This window comes from Peromyscus californicus, unplaced genomic scaffold, assembly GCF_007827085.1.
Source record: "Peromyscus californicus insignis strain IS unplaced genomic scaffold, ASM782708v3 Scaffold_8__1_contigs__length_139910024, whole genome shotgun sequence".
Taxonomy (NCBI): domain Eukaryota; kingdom Metazoa; phylum Chordata; class Mammalia; order Rodentia; family Cricetidae; genus Peromyscus; species Peromyscus californicus.
Window position 1 is genome coordinate 49,385,601 of NW_026294606.1, and position 24,878 is coordinate 49,410,478.

At 45.5% G+C, this 24,878-nt stretch overlaps 1 protein-coding gene across 3 annotated transcripts in view; it reads left to right on the plus strand.

Moving 5' to 3' along the window:
• Positions 1–24,878, plus strand: part of Actn2 (actinin alpha 2) — a 77,558-nt gene that overhangs the window by 29,272 nt on the left and 23,408 nt on the right. Inside the window, exons 2-10 of one of the 3 annotated variants that reach the window (XM_052727548.1) lie at positions 2,233–2,347; positions 4,925–5,044; positions 5,853–5,939; positions 8,363–8,450; positions 10,357–10,435; positions 13,792–13,873; positions 19,248–19,333; positions 21,355–21,447; positions 24,153–24,383. In XM_052727548.1, the coding sequence (XP_052583508.1) occupies positions 2,233–2,347; positions 4,925–5,044; positions 5,853–5,939; positions 8,363–8,450; positions 10,357–10,435; positions 13,792–13,873; positions 19,248–19,333; positions 21,355–21,447; positions 24,153–24,383 (981 nt within the window). Of the gene's footprint in view, positions 1–2,232; positions 2,348–4,924; positions 5,045–5,852; positions 5,940–8,362; positions 8,451–10,356; positions 10,436–13,791; positions 13,874–19,247; positions 19,334–21,354; positions 21,448–24,152; positions 24,384–24,878 lie in introns of those variants that run through there. The other 2 variants (XM_052727547.1, XM_052727549.1) reach the window with 2 other exon arrangements.

Genomic DNA, 24,878 nt, shown 5'->3' on the forward strand with positions numbered 1-24,878 from the left:
ATGCTCTGTGGCTGCAACACCTCACACTGAGCCCTTGAACGATGACTGGTGTAACTTTGAGGCTACATAATAAGTCTCAATAGCCACTTGGAACTAGACACTGCCCCATTGATAGGATCTAGGTCTATTGGAGCTTCCATATTTATGTCTAAAGCTCAAGTGTGTTTAGGAGAAGCAATTATTCATTTAGACTCTTGGGGCAAATTTGATTTCTGTAATTCCGAAAAAATGCTTACACATTTTGCCATTGAATTTCTATCAGTTTCATGTAGTTCATGAAACAAATGACTGATAAATTCAAAAGTCCCGCCGGGCGGTGGTGGCGCACGCCTTTAATCCCAGCACTCGGGAGGCAGAGGCAGGCGGATCTCTGTGAGTTCGAGGCCAGCCTGGTCTACAGCGCGAGACCCAGGAAAGGCGCAAAGCTACACAGAGAAACCCTGTCTCGAAAAAAAAAAAAAAAAAAAAAAAAATTCAAAAGTCCCCTTTATTACCTGGGAAAGTTGGTTTTTATGGGCACTGTGCTTTTTCCTGGGCCTGCTTGGAAGCAGCCTGTTTGGGAGAGGCTGATTTTTCTCATCATGAGTACAGACCCTCTTTATGTGTCCCCTGCCTGCCCCTCCCCCCTTTTATATGCTGGGCACTTTGTTCCTGAGCCCAGCAGCTGTTGTGACAGGGGGACAGTTTGCATTCTTAGCCAGCAGCTGCCTGAAGCATTTATAATCTGGTTTTGGCAGGAAATAGCACACAAGTGAAAGCTGAGTTAAAAGAAGCTTGAAAAATAGCAGAGTAACTTAGGGTGCCACTAATGTGGGGTCCGTTTTCCTCTGCAAATTGTACTAGTGACTTGTTAATATGATAGGACCTAGAGGCAGTCCGGGTGGGGCCATGTTTAGTCAAGTTTAAAATCCAGAATCTAGGCGCTGGAGACATGACTTAGTGATTAAGCCCGTGTACTACTCTTCCAGAGGACCCAAGTTCAGTTCCCAACACCCTATCAGGTGACTCACAACCAGCTGTAACTCCAGCTCCAGGTGATCTGACACCTTCTTCTGAGCTCGTGGGACCCTGCTCTCTCTCTCTCTCTCTCTCTCTCTCTCTCTCTCTCTCTCTCTCTCTCTCTCTCTCTCTCTCACACACACACACACACACACACACTTTAAAATAAAATAAATCTTTAAAAAATACAGAATCTGAGCTCAAGACATAGAATAAGCTCCTAGGAGGTTATTACTATTTTTATTTTTTAAATAATATACTAAGTTTGTTTTAATTGATTAAGCTAGGAACTTAAAATTATTGTTCTTTCAAGATAAACTGATAATTGGTAGTTGTGGGTCCCTCCCCTCCTCTGCGCTGTAACAGTGTCAGCCACCCGCAACAGAGAGCGGTTTCAGCATTCCTTCGGCATTATTTATGTCTCTTCAGCAGGCAAGCTTACTTCTGCTGAATTCAAGGACTAAAAGCATGCCCTTACTGTCTCTTTCCTTCAAAGTAAGCGTTCGTCAGAAGGCTCAAGGACTGGGTGTCCGTGTGGAGCCACTTCTCACTGAAGGTGAGAACCCCTCAGAGGCGGAGCGAGGCTCAGCAGGCAGAAGCACTGGTTGCCAAGTCTGCCACCCTTAGCTCTGTTCCTGAGGCCTGAGGCGGAAGGAAAGAATGGACTCCTGCAGGTTGTCCTCGGACTTCCACATGTGCATCCTTTCACTCATGTATCCCTCTCCCCCACAAAATAACTAAACAGATACGTAAGTAAATACATGTAAAAAATTTTAAATTCCTCAAGTTGTAGTTGCAAACAAATGAATTTTGTCCCTGAGGAGATTTTACTGAGTGTTCACCTCTGTGTCTCCAATTCTTCTCTACATTGAATTCTGTTTCCTGTAGAAGACCAGGTGGCCCTAGCCTCTGACAGACCCTTTCAGCGGTTCTTAACCTTCCTAATACTGAGATACTTTTAATACAGTTCCTTGTGTTGTAGTGACCACCAACCATAAAATGACTTTGATGCTGCTTCAGAACTGTAATGTTGATACTGTTGTGAATTGTAATGTACGTATTCGATATGCAGGACATCTGATACATAGCCCCTGTGAAAGAGTCAGTTGACCACAAGGGGGTCGCGACCCACAGGTTGAGAACCACTGCTTTCAAAGGAGCCAGGTGCTGTCCATGAAGAAGAGGTCTGCCAGCTGCTTGGCCTGTGCTCACTGAGTCTGGTTTTCTTTGCAGACCTTCACTGCCTGGTGCAACTCGCACCTACGGAAAGCTGGCACCCAGATCGAGAACATCGAGGAGGATTTCAGAAATGGCCTCAAGCTCATGCTTCTTCTGGAAGTCATCTCAGGTGGGTGTGCAGACTCTGGACCGTGTCTAACATGGTCATCTCAGGTGGGTGTGTAGACTCTGCACTGTGTCTAACATGGTCATCTCAGGTGGGTGTGCAGGCTCTGCACTGTGTCTAACATGGTCATCTCAGGTGGGTGTGCAGGCTCCGGACCGTGTCTAACATGGTCATCTCAGGTGGGTGTGCAGATTCTGCACTGTGTCTAACATGGTCATCTCAGGTGGGTGTGCAGGCTCCGGACCGTGTCTAACATGGTCATCTCAGGTGGGTGGGTGTGCAGACTCTGCACTGTGTCTAACATGGTCATCTCAGGTGGGTGTGCAGACTCTGCACTGTGTCTAACATGGTCATCTCAGGTGGGTGTGCAGGCTCTGGACCGTGTCTAACATGGTCATCTCAGGTGGGTGTGCAGACTCTGCACTGTGTCTAACATGGTCATCTCAGGTGGGTGTGCAGACTCTGCACTGTGTCTAACATGGTCATCTCAGGTGGGTGTGCAGACTCTGCACTGTGTCTAACATGGTCATCTCAGGTGGGTGTGCAGACTCTGCACTGTGTCTAACATGGTCATCTCAGGTGGGTGTGCAGGCTCTGGACCGTATCTAACATGGTCATCTCAGGTGGGTGGGTGTGCAGACTCTGCACTGTGTCTAACATGGTCATCTCAGGTGGGTGTGCAGACTCTGCACTGTGTCTAACATGGTCATCTCAGGTGGGTGTGCAGACTCTGCACTGTGTCTAACATGGTCATCTCAGGTGGGTGTGCAGACTCTGCACTGTGTCTAACATGGTCATCTCAGGTGGGTGTGCAGGCTCTGGACTGTGTCTAACATGGTCATCTCAGGTGGGTGTGCAGACTCTGCACTATGTCTAACATGGTCATCTCAGGTGGGTGTGCAGACTCTGCACTGTGTCTAACATGGTCATCTCAGGTGGGTGTGCAGGCTCTGCACTGTGTCTAACATGGTCATCTCAGGTGGGTGTGCAGGCTCTGGACCGTGTCTAACATGGTCATCTCAGGTGGGTGTGCAGACTCTGCACTGTGTCTAACATGGTCATCTCAGGTGGGTGTGCAGACTCTGCACTGTGTCTAACATGGTCATCTCAGGTGGGTGTGCAGGCTCTGGACCGTGTCTAACATGATCATCTCAGGTGGGTGTGCAGACTCTGCACTGTGTCTAACATGGTCATCTCAGGTGGGTGTGCAGGCTCTGGACCGTGTCTAACATGTAACCTACAGGGCAGGGTCTGTGAAGATGAACATGCTCTTTGAAGTTGGTTGGCTACAACATGGCAAAAAGCTGGGTGCAGTTAATTCTAGCACTGGGTAGGCAGAGGCGGATGGATTTCTGTGAGTTCCAGACCAGCCTGGTCTACATAGCAAGTTACAGGCAAGCCAGGGCTACACAGTAAGACCCTGTCTCAAAGAACAAGGCCAAGGCCAAGAAAAACTTTTTCAAAGAGCAATCTGCCTGGGTTGTTTGTTTGTTTTTGTTTTTTGTTTGTTTGTTGGTCCCCCCCCACCCCCGTTCTAAATGAATGGATTCTGTGTATAATAGATTTTAAAAATGTTTAGGGCTTGATGTGACAGTACAGCTCTATAATTCCAGTCTGAATCAAAAGGATCACCATGAGTTTGAAGCCATAGGAAGTTGCAGGCCAGCCTAGGGTACATGATGAGATCCAGACTCAAAAAACAAAAGAAAATAAAACAAACAAAAACCCCAGTAAAACAAAATAATATACTGAACATCTCAAAGCAAGAGAAAAAATGGACACTTGTATGGTCCCTGCCACGCTATCTGCTTCATCTTTAGTCCACCTAGTATAAATTACAGAAATAAATGACCCCTGGTCCAGGCCAGTGCACGTGTTTCACATGACTGGACTCGTGCGAAGATCACCCTGGGCTTGTCATCCGGTATAGACAGGGCAGGGTGAGTAGGTGGCCCTTAAGATGTGACTAAGGACGGGCGGTGGTGGCGCACGCCTTTAATCCCAGCACTCGGGAGGCAGAGCCAGGCGGATCTCTGTGAGTTCGAGGCCAGCCTGGTCTACAGAGTGAGATCCAGGAAAGGCGTAAAGCTACACAGAGAAACCCGGTCTCGAAAAACCAAAAAAAAAAAAAAAAAAAAAAAAAAAAAAAGATGTGACTAAGAAGGAGAATGGCAAGCCCACTCTGGTCCAGATAGCCTCATAACCAGATGTCTAGGAAGCCCTGGCAACTACTCCTGTGACTTCAATTAGGCTACCTGACTTCCTCTAACAGCTAGCCAGCAACTCTGAATGCTCCAGGGTCACTAACTGGCTTTTCTCTTTGTGAATGTGAAGCCTAGCTCATGGCCAGACCTGACATACTGATATGTCTGCAAAGAGTGCAATATCCTTAATGCCATAGCTCTCTTGGTCACATTGGCCTTGAATGTGTTCCCTCTTTGTCATTTGGGGAAACCAGGAAGATGTCAGAAGCAGTGGGGTGATCATTTCCTCTTTTAAAAAAAAGCCTAGATTCTAGTATTTAACCCCTTGATTCAGAACCAAGGCAGTACTCTGAATGATTCTTTTTTCTTCCTTCAGGGGAAAGGCTGCCCAAACCTGACCGGGGCAAAATGCGGTTCCACAAGATTGCGAATGTCAACAAGGCTTTGGACTACATAGCCAGCAAGGGGGTGAAACTGGTGTCGATTGGGGCTGAAGGTAGGTGAGAGGCGACCTCCTAAGGAGGAGGTCTGTTTCCTCCCTACTCCCACCATGCTCCATGCCTGTACCATGCTCCCTACTAGGCACTGCCTATAGACCTGAGAACCAGGAGTGGGTCCCAGAGTCTAGACTCACTGGTAAAGAACAACAGCAAGTATCACACCTTGTCTTCTTCAGACCTGTTACTGGAACGAGAAACAAGATTCGTGTCTGAAGGACTCTAGGTTAGGAACTGATCACTAGGACCAGGTGTGGTGTTGAGACATGTCTGTCATTCCAGAACCTGAGAGGCTAAGGTCCATTTAAGTTTGAGCGCATTTCTGGCTACATAGGGACTTCAAGGCCAGCCCTGGCTGCATAGTAAGATCTTGTCTCAAAAGAAAACAAAGCAAAACTGAATAAAACTCCTAATTTCTAGGAAGGGAGCAGCCTCCCCATTGTCTGTGGAAGACTGGGCATGAGGGGAGGCCAGGAGCTGGATCAGCTGCATGTCACTGTGCATGCTGAGTCCTGCAATTGCCATTTAGGGAAGACTGCAAGGTGGGGCAGGACAGAGATGAGAGGACAGTGTCTTCTCTCTGATGGAGTCGTAGAACTCCTAGGTGGTCTGCAGCAACAGAACATATACAAGATTGGTGCTTATTATTAACTCAGAATTCATTTAAACTAGAACCATTTGCAATAAATGCCACACAAGCAGACATTCTGCAACACTTGTTTAATCAGACGGGTCTGCTCATGTGTATCCTTGCCAACTGTGTACTGATTGTGTCATCTGTCCACTAACTTGTTTTTCGCACCCCAGAAATAGTCGATGGCAATGTGAAAATGACCCTGGGTATGATCTGGACCATCATCCTCCGCTTTGCCATTCAGGACATCTCAGTGGAAGGTAAAAGTCTTGAATGGTGATCCAGTTGTCTGTTTGGAAACTGTGCTTGTAAATTAAAATTTGAGTAGGCTATTGTGACATTGAGTAGTCATTATCAAATGAGAGGCATCTAAGTTGAGTTTTCAGAAATGTTATATTTCTGTGGGAAAAGCCCCTGGTGGTGCTGTTCTATTCTTGGGGTGGAATCACTTTGCAAAAGATGAGCACATGTTCAGAACAGACGTTATTTTTAACACGGGTCTCTGTTCTGCATATTGCACTAGGAAGTTCACAAATTAACTAACAAAATAGGCAGAGGGTTTTCCTTTCTTCTTTGTTTTCTCTATCCTTCCCTCTCTCCTCCTCCCCTCCCTTACTCCCTCTCTACTCCTTCTCTTTGTCTCCCTTCACTAGGGATTGAAACTGGAGCCTTGCACATGTGAAGCACATGTTTTGCCACCGAGCAAAATTCTTCAGGCTTATAGCTAGAATACCTTGTTAATAATAATAATAATAACAACAGCAACAATAATAATAATACTGAAAGTTGGGTATTGTGGTTGACACCTATAAACCTAGCTCTGAAGAAGGTATGGCAGGAAGATCACAAGTTTGAAAACACCTTAGACTTCATAGTACCAGGGCTACGTAATAAGATACTGTCTCACCCCCAAAACATTGTCTACATTCCTCCAAATAAAGAAGAAAAAGAAAGCAGGAGATGCTCCTAGCTTAGCTAATGCAATAGTGTGAATCAATCTTCAAAATAGTATCTACTCCATAAAGTGGGTTTGCCTTTAAATATTTAAATTTAGTGTGTAAAGCTGACACAATTATGACAAATTACTGTGTTTTTAATAAAGTGGGAACCTTTAGGAAGCATCTTGTTATTTTCATTAGCATGAAGAAATACACTTTTATAGAACCACATTTGCAGGAGTTTTTAAATGCAGACTGTGCATTCTTCAAACTAGCTGTCATTTCTGAGCCTGAACTGAGGTTTGAATGTCGTTATATCTTAGTTTGATGTTTTGGATGACATAAGTGGGTTTGGGGTTCTAAAAAGAGAATCCCAAGTGAATTAGAAGTTCTCTATGGGCACATACTGCAGGTTCCTTGTCAGCTAGTACAAAAGCAGGCAAGTGGAGTTTTTAAAGATTTATTTTATTTCGATTATGTATATGTATGTGGGGAGTGGTGTGTGCGTGTGAGTGCAGGTGTTCTTGGAGACCAGAAGGGAAGTCAGAAGGAAGTCAGCTCAGCATGGGGGCTGGGAACCGAACTCAGGTCCTCTGGAAGAGCAGTATGAGCACTTGACTACCAAGCCTTCTCTCCAGCCCCAGTGGGGGGTTTTTTAATGATTGCTGACTGATGATGAGTCACTAACAGCACCAGAAAGACCACCATCAGAGCCTCTTCTAGCCTGGGAAGAACACGCCACCTCTTCCAACTGAGGCTTGGTTAGCTGTTAGTTACCAAGCTAAAGAAGGCTGAGTGCTCGGCAGTCCTGCTTGCCCTTAACCTGTTCTGCAGGTACACATGCTGTACTTTGAGAGTTAAGTAGGCAGCTCTAATTTTCAGAATGTCCAGTTGACATTTGCCAACAGCACTGGATTCAGATTTAATTACAAGAGGTGCTGATGAGATGACTTAGCAGGCATCTGAGCCTGACAAGCAGAGTTTTCCTTCCTGGACCCCACAAGGTGGAAAAAGAGTACCGACTCCTGAAACTGGCCCTCTGGCTTCCACCTGTACACCAGCGCGCGCGCGCGCACACACACACACACACACACACACACACACACACACACAATTTAGTTTTAAAAAAATTTAAAGAAATAAACATTTAAGAAAAAGATTTAATTACAGTAATCAAACACTTGTTAGGCTAAAAGGCACAGTAATAAATTTTGTTAAAAGTGAAAAAAAAAAGAGCACTAATAATGACATGCAGAGCCAGGGAAGGAGAGAGGTAGCAAGCACATCAGACCGCACGTGCTGGTAGGTATGAGTGCTCTGTTTAGAGATGGGATTGGTCTAGAACTCCTCCTGCCATCTCCTGAGTATGGGATTAAGGGGTCCAGCAAATCCTTCTCCAGTCAGCATTGCAGAGGTGAAGGGGTTTGTTTGTTTGTTTGTTTGCCGAATGGTTGTTTCGGTTTTTCTTCTTTGTATTTTTGTTGTTGTTTGGGTTTTGGTTGCTGGATATTGCACTCAGGGGCATGGGAACACTAACCACTCAGGTATTCTACTCCTGCGCTACATCCCATAGCCTTGGTTACAATTTTGTAATTAGTGATAAAGCAAATTTAAATTTTTTCAGGTGTAGCTGTGAGAATGGCATGTCTGAGTTTCCCCTAAATGATTTTTTTGTATGTCTAAAATAAAATAGCCTTTTTCTGAGTGCTTTTCCTTCCAGACACCTTTTCTTGATGTCATTACAGAAACATCTGCCAAAGAAGGTCTGCTACTGTGGTGTCAGAGGAAGACGGCCCCCTACAGAAATGTGAACATCCAGAACTTCCACACCAGGTAAGTGCCAGGGCTTTCAATCCCTGTCTGTCCCCGCAGAGCCCAGGGAGGCCAGGAGAACCACATGGCTTTTTACTAGGTATCTCTCCTGTCCAGGGGGTAGTTTCCACAGCAGAAGTGAAGTTATCTTTTCCCAGTACTTAAGGTTTCCCAGAGGAAACAGTCCTTTAGGGTTTGCAAGCAAGGGGGTGTGTTTATAAGTGGAGGCTGTGCTGTGCCAGGGTCCTTCCTAGTCTGATTTGGGGCTCCTTATGGCAGGAGTGGTGGACTCTTATCTGTGACAATGGGACCCCAGCAGACTCTGCAACCACTCTGGGCACTCTGCCAACCTGGTGCCTCCTGCTAAGTCCCTCAGCTTTATCATTTTTAATCACTAAAATTGAGAACAAATAGGAAAATCACATTTTAAAAACGGCAGGGAATAAGACAGATGCAACCCAGACTTGGCATGGGAGTGCAGCGTGGCTCTGGCTGCAGGCTTAGCTCCCAGGAGGTTTTCTAGTACTGTCACATGTGAGCAGAGGCTTGGTCATATTTTCATCCTTTGGATGGTGAGTTCCCATGGGTCTGTGGATAGTGAGAGAAAGGAAGGACAAGGTCACATCACAGTGACAGACGGGGAGGTACTTCTAGCTAGAAAATTATTAGATTAATGGCTATGGAGAGGGAGGGTCATTTTCCTTGAAGGGTGTGACTCTTGATAGGTCAATCATACTCCAGTGAATGGTCCCCCATGAGTATATGGACAGCACAGTTGGACTTGATGGATTATTTTTTTTACAAAGAAAGAAGAAGGAAGAGGATTGGGAAGATGGGGATAGATCTAAGAAGAATTAGGGAAGAGTAGGGAATGAGGATTAAACTGTATACCTATATGATTCACTCAAAGAAATACTTTAAAAATTATATTTAAAAATACGTTAGAATATCTCCAGGATGGTAGCACCAAGCTAGGCCTTCAAGCAGAGGAGAAAGGAAGCATTCCCTGTCCCAAAGAAGCCAGGGAGAGCTGAAACAGCCAGCCAGGATGGAAGTCAGGCTCCCGTGTTTGCCTGTATGTAGCTGTCTCCTCTTCTCACACTGAAGCCTTTCCAAGTGATGTTTCCATCAGGGTCTTCTTCCATTTCTAACTCCCTGAGGGATCCCTCCCATGCCCGCTCTCGCTGACTCTGCTGTCTGCAGTACACTCAGAGCTGAGCATCCAAGGGCCATTAATAGTGGTGTCTGTCCCTGCTGACATCCAAGTTTGTGACCTTCTCACCTACAAGCTTTGGCCTTTAAAAAAAAATAAAAGTAAGCTCAGAATGGTACCATCCATCTGCATTCCCAGCACTTAGGAGACTGAGGCTGGAAGGGTGAGAGTTTGAGGCCAGCCTGAGCCATGCTGAAGGACCCCCTCTCAAAATAAATAGATAAATCAATGAAAGCAACCCCCTGAGGAAAGACAGAGTAGCTGGGGGACGGTGTTGGCTTTGAAAAGTACCATAAGAACTTTCAGAGGGGTGCATCTCCCACATGGGGTCAGTATCCTCGGGGAAGGGGGTTACTGGGTAGTACCAGGTAAGGACCAGAGTGAAGACTGGGTAAAAAGTGAGTAGGAAACCCCAGGATTAAAAGGGTAGGGACAGTGGTAGACTTATTTCATTTCCCATTGCTGTCTGTGCCAGCACATAGTGGACAGGGCCAGGGTCCCTGGCAAGGCCGGGCCTGCTCAAAACGGAAAGGAGAGGGAAGGGAATGGAGATGTGCATGGGAAAGTACAAGGCGGGACCATCTGGGGCCATTGGTGTCACTCATTGGGGAGGTCCCTTTGGTACATGACATCAGATGGGAACAGCTGGTGTCTCACCCAGGGGAACCCCAGGTCTCTTCATTAACCCACGTTCTTCTCCTCTGTGCTGTGAAGCTGGAAAGATGGCCTTGGACTCTGTGCCCTCATCCATAGACACCGGCCTGACCTCATTGACTACTCAAAGCTTAACAAGGTCACTCATTTGGGGTGGTTTTCAGTGTCACCCACCCATCACGCTCGGCATGTCACCCTGAGAATGAACACATCAGCAACTGACTAGCATGAATGTGGGCTGCCCGGAAGGCTTTACATGGTAAAGGTTTTACAGGCCTAGATTACTAGACAGTGCCTAGGGTTTGGGGAAAAGTTCAGTTGCTCTCCTCCTTTTTAATGGCACCAGGAGACTGCATATGTTAGGGGAGAGCTTACTAGTGAGCCGTATTCCTTGCCCTTAAAAATTCACTTTACCTTTCTGGAGGATTCTTATGTATCTGTTGAGAACTGATTAATTTGTTTCTCACACAGGATCATCACAACTATGTCATTGTTGATGGCAAGAATTAGTTTTTTGTCTTACAAAAGAAGCTTTGGAAATTTGGGGTGGGGTGGGGGAGTTAACCTTAGAAAACAATTCAATATTCTAGGTCTCAGATGAGGTTGGAGTTCAGTGGAGTAGTGTGGAATACGGGGCTCTTGTAGCTGAGGCTGGCTTTGAACTCTTCATCTTCCTGCCTCTACATCTTAAGTACCATGATTGCAGGAGTGCTCCTCTCACAATTCCAAGTAATTCTAGGCCGGGCGGTGGTGGCGCACGCCTTTAATCCCAGCACTCGGGAGGCAGAGCCAGGCTGATCTCTGTGAGTTCGAGGCCAGCCTGGGCTACCAAGTGAGTCCCAGGAAAGGCGCAAAGCTGCACAGAGAAACCCTGTCTCGAAAAACCAAAAAAAAGTAATTCTAGAGTGAGGTATGGTGCCCAGCACTTGGGAGGGTGAGGCAGGAGAGTGGTGAATTTGAGGGCAGTCAATCCAGACTATCCAGCAAGAGTCAAGATCATTTTAAAACGTAGGTTGTGGAACAAAGAGAAACCAGGCGCTCTTCTGGAATTGCCATGCTTCAGAAATGATAACGCAGGAAGATTTAGGGCCAAGAGTATGGCAGTCTCAGACATGCTTGCCTTGGGTTGTAGCCACAGATTTCCTGCTGGTGTGCTGAGCTGGCCGTTCATGTGTGCTGTGTATTTTGGGTTGGAAACTGGCTCTATTGCATGCTGCCCTCACGTGTGTGGCATGTACAGTTGTGGGGCAAGTGCTCTCTGGCTTCCCTCAATCTCGTTAGTTATCACTTGCCTCACCTCCATCCCCACTCCCACCCCGGCCTGTCTTCATCGATTCAGAGCATGCCAAGGTTGATTTGTTCCCCAAAAGATGAGGACGGAGGTACCATGGTAGAAAGTAGCTTTTCAGGCTAGCCAATGCTCATAAGCATATGTACATTTTCCCTATGAATGTTTATAAAATGAAGAACTTGTTCTAAATAGACTGTTTCACTACCAATTTAGAGTGATCAGTTTTTAGTTTGGAAGTGAATAGACTTGTGGAATTAGTCATCCTTAGTGGGTAGAAAAATTAGTAATATATAATGACAAGTAGTGCTTTACACTCTTTATATCAGAATCTATTCTGAATAAATGTATGTATGCATATATTCTCAATATATGTAAGCATGTGCATAAAATCATGCATACATATTCATTGAAGTTTCACACTAAAGTCAGTGCTTTAGTTTTTGTAGTTTGTTTGACACAAAGGTCTGGCTGTGTAGCCCAGACTCCCCTTAAACTCAGGGCAGTTCTCCTGTCTCAGCCTCTAGAGTGCTCGGATTATGGACATGAGCCATCACACCTGGTTTCAGTACTTACTAGTCCAGTGTTGTAGACCTAGAAAGTGGGAGAGCCAGGGCTTGCCCAGGGTCACATGACTTCCTGTGCTAGGAAGTACTGAATTGCCACATTTCATCTCTTTAAATAACAATCTAAACCAAATGGTTGCCACAAAGTCTCACTTTGTTTTGGGCTCTGGAATCTTGCTTACATATTTTTTGAAAAAAAATTTTTTTCATCTAGCTAGTAAACTTCATAAACATAGCCATAAAACAGGCAAGTAAGATTTGCTTAACAAGATTAATCAAATGAATATATGCTTTATTGAAACAATACTTAGTTAAAAACCATTTTTGCCTGATATAATCAGATACTCTGTGAAGTAAAGGACATGACAGTGGTGTTCTCTGTGGGCACATCTGAAATGTGTTTTTGAAGCCTGAGGCTTTCAGGTGGTCCCTTGTAGTAAAGGGGCCTGAGAACACTGCAAATCAGTGCAGTTTCTAAGATGTTCAAATGGGCAGACGAGATGGCTCAGCAGGCAGAGGTACTTGCTGGCCAAACCTCACAACCTGAGTTCAACCCCTAGACCCGTGATGGAAGGCGAGAACCAACTCCTGGAAGTTGTCCCCTGACCTACACACATGCTCTGTGATACACATGTGCCTGCCTGTGCACGCGAGATAGACAGACAGACAGACACACACACACACACACACACACACACACACACACACACACACCCCAATAATAAATTTAAAGAAATTTGAAATATTTAAATGACACTGCACTGAAAGCTGGTTGAAGCTGTCCCTGAACTAACACTGTTGTTCATTTGGCTTTTTCTCTCTTACCTTCATCCATTTCAGACTTATCATAGTTCATCTCTTTAAGAGATTAAAACAATTTATGTCAAGTCTTCAGTTTTTCAGTTACACATCTCTAGTTAACCTTGTTATGCATGTTTAGCCAATTTCACAAGGTGGAAAAACATAATTTCCTGTAAAAAGAACATGACCATTGTGAATTCACTTGAGTTTTTAATACTGTCATTTTCTCGCCTTTAACATAATAGAAGAATCATTTCTGCTCTTCATAGCCACCTAGGACCTCTCCAGTGAGCTAAGCATTCACCCAGTATCACCTGCTTTTCATCTTCCTATGCCCCAGCTCGCTTATATTCTAAACCAACGTATCAAGCTGAGTGTGGTGGTGCATACCTGTAATCCTGGCACTTGGGGAGTAGAAGCAGGAGGATCAGTTCAAGGGAGGACTTGTGAGGTGTGTCAAACAAACAGACATCACAGTATGATTGGGGTAAACATCCCCAAGGTCTCCTTCCACATCTGGAAAATGGCTTTCATGATTTAGAACGGTTGAGGGTTTTTCCATAGCCCTAATGCATATCAGGGTGTCCTTTCTGACTGGTGACAAAATATCTGACCCCCCACCCCCTAATCCAGCATTTGTCCTCTTACACCCTGTGAGGTGGAGCTGCATGGGTCCTGTGGTTTCTGTGACTTCTGATGTTTCTCTCCGTGTCTCATAAGAAGGAACGTCGTGTAATTCTAGTCCTGTGTGAGTGGGAAGGTACCCTTCCTGCAGTGACATGTGTGTCTTGTTCATTGCTTTGGTATTTTAAAAACCTGCTTGTCTTGTTTTCTACACAGGATGACCCCATAGGAAACATTAACCTGGCCATGGAAATAGCAGAGAAGCACTTGGATATTCCTAAAATGCTGGATGCTGAAGGTGAGATGAAAGAATGCCTACCGAGTTACACAAAAACAAGAGCAAAAAAACCCTATAGGTTGTAAAAGCTGTGGCTGTGGATGGGAGCTTTGTAAAGCTATAGCCATGTTACATCTGAAGTACTTAGGATTCCAACAAAGCTCTGTCCCTCAACACATGAGTATTAGAGTTTTGTGTCTATCTTGCTCATACATGATCTTGCTAAAAAATGGGCCAGCAGAACTGTAGAAGCAGGATTTGACAAAAATTTCAGCTTTAGATAAGAACTAGAATGTGGGGGCTGGAGAGATGGCTCAGTGGTTAAAAGCACTGGCTGTTCTTACAGAGGTCCTGAGTTCAATTCCCAGCAACCACATGGTGGCTCCCAACCATCTGTAAATGAGAGCTGGTGCCCTATTCTGGCATGCAGGCAGAACACTGTATACAAAATAAATAAATCTTTAAAAAAAAAAAAAAGAGAGAACTAGAATGTAAGCCAGGTGGTGGTGGCACACACCTTTAATCCCAGCACTCGGGAGGCAGAGGAAATGGATCTCTGTGACTCTGAGGCCAGTCTTGTCGATAGAGTGAGTTCCAGGACAGCCAGAGCTATACAGAGAAACCCTGTCTCAAAAACAAACAAATAAAAACAAAAACAGAATGCTTTGGTAAATAGAGATCTAGATAGGTGTGTGTGTGTGTGTGTGTGTGTGTGTGTGTGTGTGTACAGATACATACGTATACACACTGTCAAAAATATGTATACATATCCCAGGTGTGTATAAATATGTAGTATGTATATACATATTTATACATACCACATATTTATACACATCACATAGACAGTGCTACAGTACTGGAGATTGAGTTCGGGGCCCTGTGTATCTATGCAAGCACTCTACCACTGAGCTGTATTCCCAGCCCTCTTTTTACTTTCTAGTTTTGAGTCAGGGTCTCAAGTCTCGTTAGGTTACCCCGGCTGTCCTTGAACTCATCCCACAGTCCAGCCAGGTCTTTTGATCCTCCTGTCTCAGGCTCTCCAGTAACTGAGATTGTAAGTCCACACAGCAGGCTTTATTGGTTTGCTGTTTTTTAAAAAGACTTTCTGTGTTTTGTTTTGTTTTCAGGAGCAGATGCTTTTCTCTTCCCTGTGGAGAGATACATTTAGCAGATAAATCCCTTTGTGAGATTTAGCACTTAAGAGAAAACAAGTCTTCCCAGCTGAAAGCTGTGGAACAGAATTTAAAATATGGAGCATTTGGCCCTCAGTGTACTCACCAAACTTTCACGTGTTGTTTTGAATTTATCTAAATGAAATTTAATGTTGACAGACCTGGGTGGACTTTTGTATGTTTGCAGTTTGCCAGTTCCCCTTCTGGGGACTTGTTTCATATCCTTCTCATGTCCCTTTGGAGTGGTAAATTCATGGGGCTGTACCTGCGGCCCACTGTTCAAAGCACAGGCATTTGGAGAGGATGCATTCATTTCATTTATCCGTGAGCAGTTATCCCTCAGCAGACGAGTACTGAACACTTACTGTGAGCCAATTCCTGTCTGCTGGGAACTGTGGGATCCTGAGCTGTGTAAGTTTCTGCCCTCTGTGGCTCTGACTTTGTTTTTTGCTTTGTTGTTGTTCGTGCCATTATTCCGTAATGGGAATTCTAATTAGTCTTCCGTAATGGGAATTCTAATTAGTCATCAGTCAGTTCTCTTAGCACTGAACAACCACAAGCTGGGTGGCTTAAAGCACCAGAGCTCCGTTCTCCCCACAGCTCTGTCTGAACTCGGAGTGTTGGTCAGGCCAGAGGCTGAGAGGAAAAGATCTTTCTCTACCTTTGGGAGCTTGAGAGCCCCAGACTCCTCACCCTGTGGCAGCATTGGTCTAGGACTGCCTTCTCTTGGAGTCTGCCTCCACCTGTCCTTGTGGTATAAGGACACCTGCTGGGCTAAGGGATCTGTGTACTCCAGCCTTAGTTCCTCTTCACTCCCTCCCCTCTGGGGTGATCCTTCTGCATGAGGTCCAGGCACAGTTGCTGGCTCAGCCGTTCAGTCCATGGCAGCAGCTTCTCAGTTAGCAATACTCTAATCCACACCCCATGTGGGTGCTAACACTTGAACTCCTTCGTGGTTCTTACAAGTACTCAGAACACAGACAGAAGGAAGCCCTCCTGTGCTTCCTGCCAGGCTCTCTAGAGGGAGAATGCAGAACAGGAGCATAGAAATGCCCCCTTCCAGCTGTCCTCTCCTAACTGAATTTGTATTCATGTCCTCTCCCCATGGACTCTTCCATGTGGTAACTAACCACCAAGAACTCTTGAATTAATATCCAACGTGGATTAATACGTTCATCTCTCTGCTCATTAGTGCCTCTTGAATGCCTGTTCCGAGTGGAAGGGCCAGGGTTGCTTTCATTGCACACTGATGGTGGTAGCAGGATCACCATTACAGTCCTGGCATTACTCACCTCCTCCTCCGTTCTGGTTCCCCTTAGTCTCTGGGTCCTGGCTGGGAATGCAGTTATCCATCCTTTACTTTGTCATCTGGCTGCAGGCATGCTTTAGCACTTGTATCATTTCCTCCTCCCTTTCTCCCCCTACTACCTTCTCCTTCTTTTCTTCTCCCCTCCTTTCCCTGGCTCCTTCCCTCCTTTACTTCCAGTTCTCTGAACAAGGTCTTTCTATACATTCCAAGTTGACCTTGAATCCACTATATAACCCAGGCTAGCCCAGAACCAGAGGCAACACTCCGCCTCAGCCTCCCAAGCTCTGGGGTGTCTTAGGGTTCCTATTGCTGTGAAGAGACAACATGACCACAGCAACTCTTGTAAAGGAAAACACTTAATTGAGGTGGCGGCTTACAGTTCCAGAGGTTCAGTCCATTATCATCATGGTGGGGAGCATGGTGGTGTGCAGGCAGACAGGGTGCTGGCTACATCTTGATCAGAAGGCAACAGGAAGCCCACCGTGACACTGGGGGTAGCTTGACCATGGAACTCGAAGCCCACCCCCACAGTGACACACTTCCTCTAACAAAGCCACACCTACTTCAACAAAGCCACACCTCCTAATTGTGCCGCTCCCTTTGGGGGCCATTTCCTTTCAAACACCACATGGGGTTACAGGCATGTGCTGTTCTGCCTGACTATTCCTTTCTTTGTCATCTCCTTTAATGATCCATAATGTTTATACACCGCGTTAACCATAGCTGTAGGAGATCTGTGCAGGAATCTTGTGACGGTTAAGATTGTGATGGTCTTGGGTGCAGAGCGAGCCGGGATGTAACCACTGTGGATCATCATGTATTACCAGAGAGGTGTTGTGGTCTGCTCTCAGCCCTGCTCTCACCACGGCGGCGTTCAGTAGCCTTTCCTCCGCTCATTCGCTGTGCTGACGGGCCCACATCTGCTGTCAGCTTAGCCCTGACTCCTGGCAAGTCCTTGATTTCCACCTGCTATTTCCGCTCTCATCCTGGGATATTTGTGTTGGTCTCTGAATCCACGTGTGGGCTATCATGAGTCTAACTGACCTCCTGAGCCATGAACTTCCCTCGAAGTGGAAACTGGGGGCATTCTTCTCATCCTGTCTACCATACTTTCTACCATTGGTAAAAATTATATCCACCTTGAACCTGTTTGGAGGTGAGCTCTGAGTTTAGATCTGTAGGCACACATGCTTCTTGTAGACCTGTAGACGGGATCTTGTTGACCTCAGCCCTCCAGGTCACAGAAAGCCTGTGAATGTGCTAGAATTCTAGGAGCCTCGTGTGCTTTCTTGTAACTTAGGCTTTTCTGGACCTACCGTACTCTCCTCTCTGCAATCTTTTTCTTTCCCTTGGCGGTTCTCACAAGCTCTCAGAACAGAGACTGCACGTGTGACTTCTGTGATTTGAGCCAGACTCAGACAGCAACTGCGTGGTGGGGCAGGCTCTCTTTGAGACCTCCCAGAGGAAGTGCTTATCAGAAGCCTGCTGTTGGAGCATCCAAGCACTTAGCCCTCTTTTCTCCACACAGATTTAGTACACACTGGCAGACCCTCCCGGATGACAGAGTGGCAGTAACTCACGTGTCCTGTTACTGTCATGCCTTTGCTGGTGCACAGAGGGGAGGTCGTGGAACACGTCACCACTCGCCCGTCACCTTCTGTGTCTCATTTTATTTTCTATCATTCCCCTCACCCTTCCTGGCCCCTTCTCCTTAACAAGGAGACCGTCTGGTTCTGAGGAAGCAGTCCTTGGTCTTTTATAGTCTAGTTTTCTTTGAAACTTTCTGCTCCAATGCTGGTCGTGTTGTTTTCCAGAAGGTTCCATATGCTTACAGGATCCCACATTCATTTACTCACAGCTTCAGAAAACCCAAGGTCAGAGTTTCACTGTAAAGAATGACAGGGTATCATTTTATCTCCCTGTGTGCATTGGCCCAACCATGTCTATGGACAGGTAAAAAAGCACTCACCAAAAATGATATCATAGGAGGAAAGCATGTGTGGTCAGCAGGTTCTGTTTCTCTTCTGCATGGTCTGCAGCAGCTAATACAAATGGCAGCAATAAGCACAGCCATGTTTGCCCCCTTCTTTAGATGTTTCCTTACTCTTTGTGGGAAGGTAAGTATGTTTTGAAGGTGTTAAAGACAACCCACCCCCGCAACCACACACACAAAATGAGTTTCACCTCTCTCTCAGGGTGGTTTCCAGAGCAGAGAGCTCCCAGGCATGTGAGGGTGGGACTGGGAAGTAGGACAGCCCTGCTGTGTCTCTAGCATCGTTCAAAGTAACCTGTCTTCCTCAGAGCCAAGGTTTTGAGACTCACAAACAAGACTAACAAAAATGGGGTAATGATCCTGATAGATGCCATATGAATCCCCATGTTAACATGCTATATATACTTTCAAAAGCCCATTGAAGGGATGCAGGGCACAAGCCCTCAACTGGACCATTAAAATAGCCAGTTTCCAGGACTGGCAAGATGACTGAGTAGATAAAGGCATTTACCAACAAGCCTGATAACCTGAATTTGGTCCCCGGGCTCCACCTGGTGGAAGGAGAGAACTGACTCTCAAGAATTGTCCTCTGACCTCAATATGCATTCCAATAGAATGTGTGTGGGGGGCACACATTCCACGGAATATGTGTGTGGACACACACACACACACACACACACACACACACACACACACACACACATTCATATACTGAATAAATGAGTAAAAAAAATGTAATCCCCAAATTCCTATTCTGGGATCATTTCAATGCTGTCCGGCTGCCCTGAGGTTCTGGGTCGTGGGCCCATGAAATGCGAAGCAAAGTGGTCGTGTAAGCTGATCAATTCCTCCCTCCGTTCACCGTGGTTTCTCCTCTTCGCCTGTGTGTGTCTGTGTCCCGTGTTATTTTTGCCCCCTCAGACATTGTCAACACTCCCAAACCCGATGAAAGAGCCATCATGACTTACGTTTCCTGCTTCTACCATGCTTTCGCGGGAGCGGAGCAGGTACACGTCCCTTGTGCACGCAGCGGGCTGCGCTGCGCTTCTGTGTGCGCGCGTGTGTTTCTGGGTGTGTGTCTGTGTGCTTCACATCTGACCTCGGAATCTCAGTGTTTCATAACGACCTAACACAGCAAGTTCCAAACTACAAGTCATTTTTTTTAACTTTAGATAATAACCAAAGTGTTTTTCTCTACTCTTTCCCCTTCTAAGATATTTCTTCTACTTTGTTAGAAAATTGTTAGAAATATTTGTACATTCTGGGGCGCAGAGTGCCTCGAAGAGTGCGCTGCATGCATCGAGTGGTAAGGGAAGGTGACTAGGAGACATGAAGACTTCTCCCATGCTACTTGTTCTCATTGGCCTGGAAATGACCTCTATTTAGTGGTTTGCTCCATCATTCAAGACTAATTGTATTTTTAGTCAAAGGGATAAAAAGGTTACAACCTCAGAAGCATTCACATACCTCAGAACAGTCTGAGGGACACTGTGAGAGAACAGTCATTCACCTTCTGCAGATTCACCTGTCCCCTTTACCTGGGCAACCCGTAAGGACTGGATGGGCAAAGTGTGCCTTGTGTCTCCCCTCTGTAAAGGCCACCGTGGAGAGATGAGGGTAATTGGAATCAGCGTGGCCAGGAGAATCAGGGCTTTAGAAGCCAGGCTTTGGGAAAGTGTCCAGTTGGTTAGCTTCTCTGGGCCACATTGGACAAAGATGGATTGTCTTGGGCAGCACAGGGGTGTCCAGCCTGTAGCCCAAAGGTTGCAAAAGTATGCATATATTTACTTTGCCTGACATTGCAACATTGTGTTGTCACCTACAAAGTCCACACTCAAGAACCATGCAATTGAGCTACACACACACAATTTTTTTCAAGTAGGATTGGTGAGATGGCTCCATGGTAAAGGTATTTGCTGCCAGGCCTGACAACCTGAGTTCAATCCCTGGGACCCACATGGCAGAAAGAGAGAAGACACTACAAGTTGTCCTCTGATGTCCACAGATGTGCCTTGGTACACATATGTCTGTACTTACTTGTGCACAGTCTCTGTACATGTACACACACACACACACACACACACACACACACACACACACACACGTAAAATGTAACAACAAACAACAATAAATATGGGGGCACACTCCTTTAATTTCACCACTTAGGAGGCAGAGGCAGGCAGATTTCTATAAGTTTGAGGCCAGCCTGATCTACATATTGAGTTCTAGGGCAACCAGAGCTGCATAGTAAAACTGTCTAAAAACAAAGAATCTGAAGAGTTTACAACATGATGTTGGGATACATTCATTGCTGTCCTGGTTACACATGGCACATGGGCCATGAGTTGGACACCCCTGCTTTAGGACAGACAGGCACATACCTCTTCTTGATCCATTGGAGGAGCATATTATGAAACATGTGACCCAAGTTCCCTTCAAGATGATGACAGAGAACTATTTATTGCTTCGATGATTCCTCTTGTAGATTAAACAATGGATCAAACAACATCTTAAGGCAAACTTGTCTCTAGTATCCTATCTAGAAAGTTCTACCTGTCCCTGAAAAGAGCTGAGGTCTTTCCATGGATTCAAGGTCAATGACATGGTAACAGGACCCAATCACTTCAGCTTTGAGCTCTGAAGCCAGTGTCATTCCACCCCGTAGTGACAGGGTCAGTGTTCAGGAGCATTTAGGTGGACAGTCAGGGACCTGAGATCTTGGTGTCCTTTGACCCACATATTTCTGTTACTAACTTGCTCAATGTTTTATAAAGCTTGTGCTTTAGACTAATGATATCTCCCCGTTATTCCCTACAGTGTATTCAGCCTGCCCTGTAAGTCTGTGTGAAAACTAAAAAAGGTGTGAACTGATTCATCCCCTCTATCTCACCCGACCCTGACCCAGACTGCACCATTTTCAACACACCATCTCCTTCAGCCTGCCTTGCCCGACCATGTCTTGCTTTATGTGTGTTTGCACGCATACCCTTGTCGACCAGCCATCCTGTTTACCTATTGTGTTTTGCAGGCCGAGACAGCAGCTAACAGGATATGTAAGGTTCTTGCTGTGAATCAAGAGAATGAGAGACTGATGGAAGAATATGAGAGGCTAGCGAGTGAGGTAAAGGAAATGGGTGGCCCCAGCTCTGTCCACCTGCAGCCAGGGGTGAGGCAGAGACTGCCAATGGATTGTCCATGTTTATTTTTGTACTTTTCATCTCAGAGAGAGTGAAAGCAGAAAACACACCTGGGCTCAGAGGTTGTTTATCCTGTAGCAACATGCCTAGTGCCAATGCTCCCCCCACACCCCCATGGTCTTTGCAAAGACTGCAAAGCTTAGCTGTAGTCTGCATGTTTGGAGGTGGTAGGAAGGGGACTCTAGTCTTAGCTCTGTCCCTGCAAGGTCAGACCCTCAAGGCAGCATCATGCACCTTGGTTTTTTTTTTACCCCTGGCTTGTGGGCTACTGACATCATGTAGGATGCTCTTTGTGTCAAGAGCCCTGTTCAGCACTGTGACCCCATGTGAAAGGAGTTTGCATAATCTTTTTGGAGGAGGAGGTGTGTACACAGGCCCAGAGTGGGATCTGGGCTCACCTTCTGAAACCTTGGAGCCTCGGGGATGCATTTCTGTGGCTCTTTATCCTGATTTTTGATTTGAGCAATGCTTTTACAGTTCTTTTTCTTTTTCTTTTTCTTTTTTTTTTTGGTCCTTATCATAGCAGAGAGGGTACCAAGGCATCTTTGTTGTGCTTCTGTGTTCCTTTTGTGACACAAGCCAAGGCCGAGGGACCCCAAAGCTGTGTCCTCAGAGACAGAACTCAAGTAAAGAGCCATATTCAAGACCGGATAACTTAAACTACATTTTAAAAATAGTTTAAAAGGTTAAAAAAAGAAAACAAAAATAAATACAAGACTAAATAATTTTTGCCTTAACTTGCTTGACCTGATATTTGGTCTGTGCTATGAAAATTATCAGCCTAAGTGGGTCTAATCTTCCCAAATCGGTATTTGATGATGATTGAATCAAGGTAAATGAAATGTATACCTTCATGCTGCTGATATGAGGAAATTTTGGTTGTTTGATTCCTTCCACTCTTTTTTCTTTTGTAATTGTTATTATTGATGTGGGAAAAAAAATCAAATTCGTTGGCAGTAAGGCCAGTCTCAAACTTCAAGAGTTTAGTATGTTCATCACAGGAAGATGGTGGTAATTGTCAGGAATTTTCTTACTCATCACACCATTAATTTAATTTCGCTCTCATTGCTGTGATAAAACAAAACAAAACAACAAAAACAAAAAAAACCCCAAAACCCACCTTACAAAAGTAACTTACAGGAGAAATGGTTTATTCTGACTCTAAGTTCCAAGGGGACAATAGTCCCCTTGGAAAAGGAGGCATGGCAACAGAATCCTGAGGTGAGCTGGTCACATTGCATCCACAGTCAAGAAACAGAGAGCCAGGCGGTGGTGGCGCACATCTTTAATCCCAGCACCTGGGAGGCAGAGCCAAGCGGATCTCTGTGAGTTCGAGGCCAGCCTGGTCTATAGACCAGGACAGGCACCAAAACTACACATTGAAACCCTGTCTCGAAAAAACAAAAACAAACAAACAAAACAAAACAAACAAACAAAAACCAACAACAACAAAAAGAAAGCAGAGAGAGAGAGAGCAGGAAGGAAGGCCGGACTGTGAAAACCACAGAGTCTGCTTCCAGTGATTCACTTCTTCCAGTGAGCTGCTTCCTCGTAACGCTTTCCTAAACAGCGCCACCTGCTGGGCAGCAGGTGTTCAGACACATGAGCCTGTGAGGGACATTCATATTCAATCTGCAAGTTTTTCATTTACTCTTGTGAGAGTGGTGGCATCATCACTATAACTAGTTTTCATTCTAGTCTGCTGACACTTTCCAAGGGATAAGTACACATGTGAGTAAATTAAATAAATAAGTAAATAAAGTAAAAGGGGGGCTAGAGAGACGGTTCAGCAGTTAAGAACCTGGCTGTTCTTCCTCAGGACCTGGGTTTGAATGCAATTTGAACTGTCTGTAGCTCCAGTTCCAGGGGCACCTGAACCCACTTCTGGCCTTTGAAGGCACTTCATGCATGTGATGCACAGACACACCTGCAGGCAAAACACCCATACACATAAAATAAAAAGTAAAATCTCAAATTAAAGAAAAAAGTATGTAAGTGACTAGGTGTCTAACAGGTCATCTCTGAGACCTGGGTGGTGACTCCGGAGAAGGGAAGATACTAGTTTTGGGGAATTCACTACCCTTTTTACTCATACTCGTGGATTTTCATAAAAACTAAATGATAAATCCTCCTCTGCCCCAGAGTCTGTCTTAGGCTTATAGTACATTCTCTAGGAGTAAACTCATTAGAGACCCGAGCTTGTTTTTTTTCAGTGAAACCTTTGACATGCAACCCAGTTCCTTGCTGAGTGTATCAACACCATTCTTTGCTTTATTTTGTTTTTCTTTTTAGAATTTGAAAGCTCCATCAGCATTTGTCCGCTAGTGTCTGGTTGCTGTGTTTCTTGTACATGTCACATTTTTGTCAAACACGACTTTGTGTGCTGACCTGAAGTTCAAGTTAAACCTGTGTGTGGTCTCATTGGGGTGGTCACTGTGGCCCTGGGTGGACACTGCTATTCATTGTACCATGCACAGAGCTGTCTCCGCCCTTGAAGTCAGTGCAGTTGTGACCATGTTCAGTCATTTGGGAGCCTGAGGGGAACTGGTTCCAGTCATTGGGCCCCTTTATTTTTGAACTGGGAGCAGTTTGCTAGTATTTTCAGCTCCACTTTTATGTTTGGAAACAGCTCTTAGAATGGATTCGGCGCACAATCCCCTGGCTAGAGAACAGGACACCCGAGAAGACCATGCAGGCCATGCAGAAGAAGCTGGAGGACTTCCGGGACTACCGTCGTAAACACAAGCCCCCCAAGGTGCAGGAGAAGTGCCAGCTGGAAATCAACTTCAACACGCTGCAGACCAAGCTTCGGATCAGCAACCGGCCAGCTTTCATGCCCTCCGAGGGCAAGATGGTGTCGGTGAGTGGCCGCAGTTCAGCCCCCACTGCTTTTGGTCTACTGAGGAGGCCTTTACTTCCTGAGTGTGACTGTTAGTGAACGGCCCTGTAATCACTCCATTTTTGTGGGTTGAGAGATTACTGAGGTTGGACCCCAAGACTTTGCATGTACAGGGCAAGCACACCACCTCTGAGCTACCTCCCCAGCCCTTTTCAGATCTTTCTTTCTTTTTTTAATCTTGCAGCCCAAGTCACTAGCAGCCAGGGTGCTTTATTTATACAAAATTAGGTAAGCAGGGAGAGATTCACGTTGTTCCAAAACATAGATCATATAATTTTTGTTTTTGGACGTGTGTTTCACTTTTTCTTGTTCATCTTTTAGGCATCGTTGGTAAATTATGATAGAACAGATTTATCATTTCTAATCATTTTCTCTCAAGTTTTGATGGACTCTGGACTGACAGCTGGGGATCAAATCTTTCTTTTGAGAAATGGTCTTACAAAGTTAGTAGGCTGA